The sequence below is a fragment of the Oppia nitens genome, unplaced genomic scaffold, assembly GCF_028296485.1.
Source record: "Oppia nitens isolate AA-2021 unplaced genomic scaffold, nextdenovo-longstitch-racon4-pilon3 scaffold19_pilon_pilon_pilon, whole genome shotgun sequence".
In the NCBI taxonomy this organism is placed as follows: domain Eukaryota; kingdom Metazoa; phylum Arthropoda; class Arachnida; order Sarcoptiformes; family Oppiidae; genus Oppia; species Oppia nitens.
This window is the reverse complement of record NW_026533198.1, coordinates 1410001-1422074: the sequence shown is the minus strand read 5'-3', so window position 1 is coordinate 1422074 and position 12074 is coordinate 1410001. Positions and strand designations below refer to the sequence as shown.

Here is a 12074-nt window from a genome sequence, read left to right as displayed (position 1 = left end):
TCATTAAAGCATAAACACCACAATCATTAGAATTTGGCTGTTTTGTTACTCGCCAAAATTGATATTTTAATTGAGGTGTTATGTCGAGTTGTCTTATATGTGCACTTGCGACGCGTACAATTAATTCGCTAACAGTTAATGTGTTAACCGAATCATAAACATTACATGTAATTGTTGTTGATGATGTATATTGAACATTGATGTAAATCCAATGGTTACCAGTGTTAACAATATGGTGTAATTCTTGTCCAACATTAGTGAAATAATACTTAGGTTTTAAATATGGATAATTTTGTTGAAAACGATAAGAAGTTTGAAAATTAAGTAAGTTATTATTATTAGCTTGATTGTTAAAAATAACAGCCATTCCATTTGTAATTAGAGAATCGTTTAGCCATCCATTGTTTTCTGATCCATCAAGTAATCGTAAATCACTTGTTATAAGATCTTCATGTAGATAATTGTTGTATGTCTTTGAAAGCCAAATATTAGAAATTTGATTATCTTGTAATTGCGTGTACTTTTCTATATCTTCTTGTGATAACTTTTTAGCAGATACTTTTGAATCTTTCACTTTCAAATAATCTTGAATTGTTTCTTTAGATAGTTTTGTAATTGTAACTGAAGACTCTTTAATGTCATCTAAAAGAATTTCTGACATTGTTTCAGAAATTTTGCTTTGTTTTGCTAATGGCTTTATCAAATCATTTTCTTGTTTAGTTGATGAGTCACTTGATTGAGAACTTATGTCAGTTATAGATACGTCAATGCAAACATCAATCCAAAATGGTATATGATAGCTACCATAAAAGTCATATTGATAAATTTTATCATTCCAATTATTTGTAAAAATATAATCAATTTGACTTCGATAATTAGTTGTAAAGACATTTTCTGGTATTAATGATCTCAAATTAAATGTTTTCATAGTAAAATTAAGTAATGTCTGTCCGTTTTTCGAACAGTAATCTATATTGAAATCGCCACATAGTATTATATGAACAAAATTAGATGTCTTATTTTCAATGTTGTTTAGTAAACTTTTGAGTGTATCAAATGGAAGACGAGTTGATAAATAAACTCCAACAACTGCAATATTATTAAATTTGACACAAGAGATTTCATAATGCCAATTAGATTTATCATTGCTATCAATTAATGAGCATATAGCTGATACGTTGTTAGAGTTTTTAGCATATATTGCAACGCCTCCAATTGCAATTGTAGAATTTTCAGAGTAAACATGACTTATTGCTGACATTTGTCCAATATTAGGTAATAAGTTGTATTGACATTTTGACCGTGTCTCCACTAAAATTAACAAATCAGATGCCAATATGTTGTCATCATATTGTAAATCTAAAATGTTTTTTCTGATTGACTGAACATTTAAATAAGTAATTGCATAATCTTTTCGTATTGAGCATTCTAAAGGTTTAATTATCATTTGAAGTCTTGCTTCTGATTGTAATCTTTGTATTTCATTGAAAATTTCCATATCACTTTGTCTTGGCTTTAGATTTTCAATTAATTTAAAATCTCCATCCAGGTATAATCCATTAATTGATTTAACTCGAGAACATGCTGTATAAATTAACTCTCGAGGTAAATGTTTTGTTAAATTAACAATAACTTGTTCAAATGTTGATCCTTGACTTTTATGTATTGTCATGGCTTCACAACACACAAGTGGAAATTGTAAACGTGTTACGTGAACATTAAGAAAGCCACCCATTTGGAAATCTTTTTTTATTGGTTCTATTGGTGTCCAATTGTTTGGAATAAAATTTTGTTTAATATATTCCATGTACTTTCGGCGAATTTCTAATCCAGAATTTTTAGGAAATTGTAACCATATTGTATTGATATTTGATGTATATTTGTCTTTATCAATTCTCATTAATGTCCCAAAAGCACCATTAAATAAACCATCTGAGACGTCAACATTACATGTAATCATGTATTTTAATCCTATTTTGAAACTTATATTGTTCATTAAGCCATTTGTATCCTGATATGTCAATTTTTCAATTTTGTCAATAATTTTTTGTCTCTCATTTATATCCCGGTATCCTCTTATGTCATCAATAGCTTTATTACTAAGTAATTCACCCACTTTATCTTCGATCGCTTTTGTATTATGCAATGCAACTTCATTATTAGTATAATATAGACAAACTGATTTATTTTTGCAAGAATCGTCCACATTAAATCGAGATTTAAGTAATTTAATGTCATTTTCAATTAATGCAGCTTTTGCAAGTCTATTCAAACAATCAACAAAATAAATGTCATTTTTTTGTCTCATCACTATTGATAATTCATATGATTTGAATTTTCTCCATAAATAAGGACCGATTATAGCGTTATATCCATCTTTTGATTCTTTAAATGGCCATCCACCACCAACTGGTTTTGCTTGATGAAGATCTCCAATTAATAGTATGGAAATTCCACCGAATGGCAAAGTATTTTGAAATATTTCTTTTAGTCTTTTGTCGATCCAGTTAAATATTTTATTACTGCAAAGACTTATTTCGTCTATAACTAATAGTTTTAAATCTTTTAATTTACAGCGCATTGTATTTGAAGTATCGGCAGACAATTTATTCAAATTTCCACCAGATATTTGCTGATGTGGAAAAGCTAATGCTGCATGTAATGTTATTCCATCAACATTCCATGCTGCTTTTCCTGTGTATGCAGTTATCAATATTTTGATTGAATCCAAATCTGTTCCTTGTATTGTGTTTATAAAGCGAATTATTGACTGATAAATGCATTTAAGCACATGACTTTTACCAACACCAGCAGATCCCATTAATATTATATTAAATGGCGTTTTGCCTGTTTTAAATCGATGTAGAATATCCATTGTAATGTTGCGTTGCTCAATATTTAATGATCTCATCATTTTTCTATACTCATCTTCATCTATTATTTTTGGAACAGTGATTTTATCAATATAAGATTTGGATGTGCTTTCTTTTGATTCGTCTGTTTCATCAAAAATATTAGCAATAGGTGATCTAATATTTAAAATTTCATGATCTTTTGAAATTTCATCATTAGAATTTTCATTTATATCGTTTGCATCGTTTTCTTTATCATTAGCATTAATGACGTTGAATAATTCAGTTTCTAATAATTGTGGATCAAATAGTTTCAAATTTGCTTTAATTGTATCGATATTAGATTCATATAAATCTTTGCATTTGTCATCTTTAAGATCTTTTTCTTCATCAATCCAAGGAAAAAACAACATTACCATTGAACGATAATAATTATTCGAATCATTTTGTTTATTATATTTTTTGTAGCGAATGATTTTCATTTTTTGTCTTTTTTTCATAAATCCCATATTATTTTGAAGAATTATAATGTTTGGTAATGAAGTTTTTATATCGCTTTCATCGTTAGTTTCTTCATCGTCGAAGTCAAAGTCAATTTTATTTGATTCGAGTAATTTAGAAGATATTGATTTGCAATAATTATATGACGCAGCAAATTCAGCTAAACACAAATTATTAACTATATCAATTATCACTGGTCTCGCCATATAATGATCTAAAAGACCCTTAATTGATATATCTTTTGAGTCACCTGGCATTTCTTCTAAATCTTTACGGGATTTCAACATTTGAAATCTTTCATTTGGTGGGCCATTATTTATAAACATTGTTACTCTTGACATTCGAGAAATATCCATACTTAAAGCGTGATATACCGCTTCTTGAGCTGATATTTCTGTTCCATTAACTAAAGTGTTGGCTAAATGTCGTACTTGTTCTTGAATTGTTTTATTACCTTTCTTTGCTTCTTCTGATGCTTGCTTTAATAACAACGACATCCCACGCATAGATTTACTTATATAGGCACATAAATATTTAACACAAGCATATGGATGTAGACAATATTGTATATCTATATTAGCCCTCCATAATTTAAGCCAAATTTGATTATATGCGTTGATATTGACTGCATTAGGTAAACGTCTTAAAAATATTTCTTCGCGTTTGATTGAAGATCTGATGGCATCAATGTAATCGGTATATGACAATTTGGTCATTTTAAGAAAATCGTCAAAAGACATATAGTTAATTATATTTTTGTTTTCTTTTTCATCAAATGATTGTATTAATTTTTGAATAGAACTACAGTTGTCTTTATGTTTTTTTTGGTCTTTATCTAAAACATTTTCATCCAATGGTTTTAATATTTTTGTTTCATCCATTGGCGGCATAGGAAATCGATAACGACACGTGTTCTTTACTTTAAGACAATTATCTTTATGTCGATGTATTTGCACCGTATTAATGAGATTTGTTGTATCCTCATCAACGCATTGTGTATCTTCTTCATCATCCGTTTCGTAATAAGCTGTTGTAGATGTTGATGTGATTTCATCAATAAAATTAATAACATCATCATTGCTTTTATCATTATTTTTGTCATATTTTGGTGCATCAGATAGCCAAAGAAGACCGTGTATATGCGGCGAACCTCTATGTTGAAATTCAACTCTATAATAACTTTCGATAACACGTTTATTTCCAAATGCTACTCCAGGTTTTATAATTAGATTGAAAAAATTTCGATATCTGTGTTCAAAATATCTGCTTGACGTCACAGGATCACGTCTTATTAATGATAACTTTTCGTCTCTTTGAAGATTATTTGCTTCTTCTAATGTTATTGACATATTATTTAAAACTTTACTTAAAATTACAAGTAGTTCATCCCAAGATGATTCGGCTGCGGATAAAGTGAAAAATAAAGTTGGCAATCCAAGTTGTCTTATCATTGCTATGGTTTCGTCACGCTTTTGTTCCCAATAAGAAGGACTTGTCCTAAGTTTGGACATGCTTTTAAATGCCTTGTCTGATGCAATAGCTTTATTAACTTTTGTGCTGTCCAACGCATCATTAACTGACCATTCCGCTTGTCCTTTTATTTTTCTTTTAAAAATATTTGTAGCACTTATAGCCTCATTCCATTGCTTTCGTTTAAATGTAAAAAAAAGATAAGGAATATTTTCAGCACAACGGCGATCATGTCTTCTTAATTCTGATTTTGCGTAATCTGCTACTGAAAATTTCATAGTTTTAGTAATTAACGGACGCTCTTGGCCAGCAAAAAGCTTAGGAAAAGCCAACGATGCAGCATTAATGTCAATCAAAATATTTAAAGGCTTTTTTCCTTCTCCAGGAGCATATGCTACTCCAACTTGTGGATCATCACTATCCAAAAGTGTATCTAAACATCCAACAATATCATCGTCATCATTAATAATATTATTAGTTAGTTTATCTTCTTCTGATTCATTTATTTGAGAAAACTCTTTGGGAAATCGTTTATACCAGTCATGTTTTAGTTTAACACCAGCATTTATATAGGCACTTTGTTTAATTAAAAAATTAAGTGCTTGCTTTAATTCGTGTGGTCTAACAGTTTTATACAAGTCTTTGTTATCCAATCGAGGTGGATCATTAATACGTCTTTTTAATTGTACTCTTATAATGTGCAATTCATCGTCAATTCTTGGTAATAATGGAAGCATTGCATTTGGATCTACTGGAACGTTAACTACATTTCCTTTCATTTTATACTGTCCACCTTTTGGTAAATGTAATATTGTTTCAAATATTATTCTTGCGGACACCATTCTTTCTTCTAAATCATTGAGACTATTAAGACATTCTGGTATTTCTGGAAACATCAGTCCATGAGATAAAGATAATCGAGGAATTTTAGACTTTAATATATCTTGATAACATGTATTGCAAAAATGACAATTTTCTTTTAAATTAAAGAAATCGATTTGTGCTTTCTCATTGTCATTCAATTTTGTGAAGTTAACTATGTTGAAAGAACGAATTTGTGTGATAAACCATAAACATCCACAACACGAACAGATTTCAGTAGGACCTAATAGCTTTGCATCTTCAAATTTCTTAAAATTAGAATTATTTTGATTTTTTACTTTAATTAATTTTTTGACTTCTTTTTCAAGATCACGTGTTTTTTTATTTTGAAGTTGTTTATCAGCTTTTCTATGTTTGTCGGCTACTTTTTCAAGATCACGAAATTCTTTATCTTTGATACGTTTTTCAGCTTTTCTATGTCTCTCGGCTTCTTTTTCACGATCACGTGATTCTTTATCTTTGAGACGTTTATCAGCTTTTCTTTGTTTGTCGGCTTCTTTTTCACGATCACGTGATTCTTTATCTTTTAGACGTTTATCAGCTTTTCTTTGTTTGTCGGCTTCTTTTTCACGATCACGTGATTCTTTATCTTTGAGACGTTTATCAGCTTTTCTTTGTTTGTCGGCTTCTTTTTCACGATCACGTGATTCTTTATCTTTAAGTCTTTTATCAGCTATTCTCTGTCTATCAGCAGATTTTTTTCGCTTTTTCGAATCTAAGTAATCTTCGTTTTCAGAATCAGACATGATTTTGAATCTACTAAAATATTTATTTGTAATTAACTTTAAATATTTTAATATAAAATAAATATATTATGTATAAGAAAAAGTCAAAATAACTTTATAGATAATATTAAATGTTAATATTAATATTGACGCAACGTTAAATAGAGACGCAATATTAATGTTGACGCAATATTAATGTAAACCCACTATAAATTAGTGACACAATATTATTATTTGCGCAATAATTAATAAACAAATAAATAAACCAAATAGCAGATAATAATTATTTTAAATATAATATTAATTATTAACACTAATAATAAAATAAGCTTTACTTACATGTTTTCTCTTTGACGGCTCAACTCGAACTGAGACTTGAAATAATAATTTCACTTTATTTATAATATTTATTGTTGATGCAATATTAAACAATAATCCAATATTAATGTTGACGCAATATTAATGTTGACGCAATATTAATGTTGACGCAATATTAATGTTGACACATCAGTTTAATGAAATACAAATAAAAGTAATTTTTAATAATTATTTTAAATATAATATTAATTATTAAGTGTAATAATAAAATAAGTAAGACTTACATGTTGTCTCTTTGACGGCTCAACTCAAAATGAGACTTGAAATAATAATTTCACTTTATTTATAATAATATTGAATGTTGATGCAATATTAAACAATGATCCAATATTAATGTTGACGCAATATTAATGTTGATGCAATATTAATGTTGACAATATTAATGTTGACAATATTAATGTTGACACTTATCAATTTAATGAAATAACAAATAAAAGTAATTTTTAATAATTATTTTAAATATAATATTAATTATTAACTGTAATATTAAAATAAGTAAGACTTACATGTTGTCTCTTTGACGGCTCAACTCGAAATGAGACGAAATAATAATTTCACTTTATTTATAATAATATTGATTGTTGATTCAATATTATACAATGATCCAATATTAATGTTGACGCAATATTAATGTTGACACTATTATCAGTTTAATGAAATAACAAATAAAAGTAATTTTTAATAATTATTTTAAATATAATATTAATTATTAAGTGTAATAATAAAATAAGTAAGACTTACATGTTGTCTCTTTGACGGCTCAACTCGAAATGAGACTTGAAATAATAATTTCACTTTATTTATAATAATATTGAATGTTGATTCAATATTATACAATGATCCAATATTAATGTTGACGCAATATTAATGTTGACGCAATATTAATGTTGATGCAATATTAATGTTGACACTATTATCAGTTTAGTGAAATAACAAATAAAAGTAATTTTTAATAATTATTTTAAATATAATATTAATTATTAAGTGTAATAATAAAATAAGTAAGACTTACATGTTGTCTCTTTGACGGCTCAACTCGAAATGAGACTTGAAATAATAATTTCACTTTATTTATAATAATATTGAATGTTGATTCAATATTATACAATGATCCAATATTAATGTTGACGCAATATTAATGTTGACGCAATATTAATGTTGATGCAATATTAATGTTGACACTATTATCAGTTTAGTGAAATAACAAATAAAAGTAATTTTTAATAATTATTTTAAATATAATATTAATTATTAAGTGTAATAATAAAATAAGTAAGACTTACATGTTGTCTCTTTGACGGCTCAACTCGAAATGAGACTTGAAATAATAATTTCACTTTATTTATAATAATATTGAATGTTGATTCAATATTAAACAATGATCCAATATTAATGTAGACGCAATATTAATGTTGACGCAATATTAATGTTGACGCAATTATTAGTTTAATGAAATAAATAAAATTAATTTTTAATAATTATTTTAAATATAATATTAATTATTAAGTGTAATAATAAAATAAGTAAGACTTACATGTTGTCTCTTTGACGGCTCAACTCGAAATGAGACTTGAAATAGTAATTTCACTTTATTTATAAAAATATGGAATGTTGATGCAATATTAAACAATGATCCAATATTAATGTAGACGCAATATTAATGTTGACGCAATATTAATGTTGACGCAATATTAATGTTGATGCAATATTAATGTTGACACTATTATCAGTTTAGTGAAATAACAAATAAAAGTAATTTTTAATAATTATTTTAAATATAATATTAATTATTAAGTGTAATAATAAAATAAGTAAGACTTACATGTTGTCTCTTTGACGGCTCAACTCGAAATGAGACTTGAAATAATAATCTCTTTATTTATAATATTAAATGTTGACACAATATTAATGTTGACGCAATATTAATGTTGACGCAATATTAATGTTGATGCAATATTAATGTTGACACTATTATCAGTTTAATGAAATAACAAATAAAAGTAATTTTTAATAATTATTTTAAATATAATATTAATTATTATTGAAATAATAAAATAAGTAAGACTTACATGTTGTCTCTTTGACGGCTCAACTCGAAATGAGACTTGAAATAATAATTTCTCTTTATTTATAATATTAAATGTTGACGCAATATTAAATGTTGACACAATATTAAATGTTGACACAATATTAAATGTTGACGCAATATTAAATGTTGACGCAATATTAAATGTTGACAAAATATTAAATAATTACGCAATATTAAATGTTGACGCAATATTAAATGTTGACGCAATATTAAATAATGACGCAATATTAAATAATGACGCAATATTAAATAGTGACGCAATAATAATGTTGCTTCAATATTAAATAATGACGCAATATTAAATGTTGATGCAATATTAATGTTGACACTATTATCAGTTTAATGAAATAACAAATAAAAGTAATTTTTAATAATTATTTTAAATATAATATTAATTATTATTGAAATAATAAAATAAGTAAGACTTACATGTTGTCTCTTTGACGGCTCAACTCGAAATGAGACTTGAAATAATAATTTCTCTTTATTTATAATATTAAATGTTGACGCAATATTAAATGTTGACACAATATTAAATGTTGACACAATATTAAATGTTGACGCAATATTAAATGTTGACGCAATATTAAATGTTGACAAAATATTAAATAATTACGCAATATTAAATGTTGACGCAATATTAAATGTTGACGCAATATTAAATAATGACGCAATATTAAATAATGACGCAATATTAAATAGTGACGCAATAATAATGTTGCTTCAATATTAAATAATGACGCAATATTAAATGTTGACGCAATATTAAATGTTGACGCAATATTAAATAGTGACGCAATAATAATGTTGCTTCAATATTAAATAATGACGCAATATTAAATAATGACGCAATATTAAATAGTGACGCAATATTAAATAGTGACGCAATATTAAATATTGACGCAATATTAATGTTGACTCAATATTAAATAATGACGCAATATTAAATAATGACGCAATATTAAATAGTGACGCAATAATAATGTTGACTCAATATTAAATAATGACGCAATATTAAATGTTGAAGCAATATTAAATGTTGACGCAATATTAAATAGTGACGCAATAATAATGTTGCTTCAATATTAAATAATGACGCAATATTAAATAATGACGCAATATTAAATAGTGACGCAATATTAAATAGTGACGCAATATTAAATAGTGACGCAATATTAAATAGTGACGCAATAATAATGACTCAATATTAAATAGTGATGCAATATTAAATGTAACGCAATATTAAATGTTGATGCAATATTAAATGTTGACGCAATATTAAATAGTGACGCAATAATAATGTTGATTCAATATTAAATAATGACGCAATATTAAATAATGACGCAATATTAAATGTTGATGCAATATTAAATAATGACGCAATATTAAATAGTGATGCAATATTAAATAATGACTCAATATTAAATAGTGACGCAATATTAAATAGTGACGCAATATTAAATGTTGACGCAATATTTTTATACAATATGCTCAGTTTATTATATAAGTCAATATTTGTATCTAAAACAGTAAAAATAAAGGTGATTTCATGAAAATATTTCTCAAATCCGCCATTTTTTCTGTTCCCGAAGAGATATCAAAATTTTAATGCATATTTCTTATGCTTGTTTTTGATGCTTTATACAAATCTATACCTAAAAAAAAATTCTTAAAAATTTCTTAATTTTGGCCGCCATTTTTTTTATGTTCCCGAAGAGATATCAAAATTTTGATGCAACTTTTCAATACATTATTAGTAGTCCTCTAACCGAATCTGAAATCAGAATTTCAAAATTCGCAAAAAAAATGCTACAGACAGACAGACAGACAGACTCAAAAAGCCATTATAGATTTCAGTAAACAAAACTTTTCAAGTTTTTTTTGAAAAAATTTTAATTTATAGTTCACACAAACATTACTTACATGTATATGATATATACAACCAAAACAAACAAAACAAATTTAAATACTAAAAAAAATAAAATAAATTTTTTTCAAAAAATTTATTAATATATTTATATGACTACTAGACTTTCCAGCCTATAATGCAGTGGTCGGCGGTATGGTAGCCCTACCGTGCAATGTAACCCCACCTACCTATGATGACGGTGTATCGCTGGTACTATGGTACAGGGATGATACGGGTAATCCGATTTATACGGTGGATGCCCGTTCGACACATTTGGATAGTGCCAAACATTTTGCCAGTGCCGACATACTCGGCCAGAGAGGTGTCTTCAATATAACATATCCGATGGCTTATATGCGGATCAGTCCGGTTATGGGCGCCGATGGCGGCGAGTATAGGTGTCGAGTGGACTTCCGTCGGGCCCGGACTGTCAACCGGATACTTAAGCTCAATGTTATTGGTTTGTAAACATTTTTTTTATATTTAATAATTTAATTAGTGGGAATTTAGTTGGGAATTTAGTTGGGAATTTAGTTGGGAATTTAGTTGGGAATTTAGTTGGGAATTTAGTGGGAATTTAGTGGGAATTTAATACAGATATGATATATGAACCAAAAAAAATAAAAATATTATTACCAAATGTGTTATCAATTATTTGGGTTAAAAAAATCTAAACGATTTAATATATTACATAATAATCCCTAAATAACTATATATATATATATAAATTAATATATCAATCAATATATGCTATATTATAATAATGATATATATATATAACAAAATTAACCAAACATTATATACAGTAATATAGAAAGATATAACTTATATATTATATATAAATGAGATATAAAACTAAAAAAATAACATTAAAGGCGTGTTTCATATACTGTATAAACAGTATTATATAAATTATATATATATATAATAAATTCATTCATAATTTTTATTATATATATATAAAAATAGTAGTGTATATTGTAGTGATTGTTATAAATAAAATAAATAGCAAAAATAACATTAATAACAATAATAATATAATGTGCAACCAATACAAACACACACACACATATAATAAAAAAACATTTCAATACATAAATCAATGATGAAAATACTAAAAATACTTGAAAAATTATAGTTCATTATAATATATAATATATATATATATATATATATATATATATATATAGAAAATAAACTAAATGTCGTAAACTGTATGCGAAAAATTATTATACAATATATATTATAATAAAATATATTACACCTCT

General features: G+C 26.4%; 1 protein-coding gene across 1 annotated transcript in view; it reads left to right on the top strand.

The window, feature by feature from the left end:
- LOC128966178 (nephrin-like) overlaps nucleotides 1-12074 on the top strand; it is a 45529-nt gene that overhangs the window by 23699 nt on the left and 9756 nt on the right. The window contains exon 2 of the mRNA XM_054312992.1: nucleotides 10928-11266. Coding sequence (XP_054168967.1) covers nucleotides 10928-11266 — 339 coding nt within the window. The remainder of the gene's footprint in view (nucleotides 1-10927; nucleotides 11267-12074) is intronic.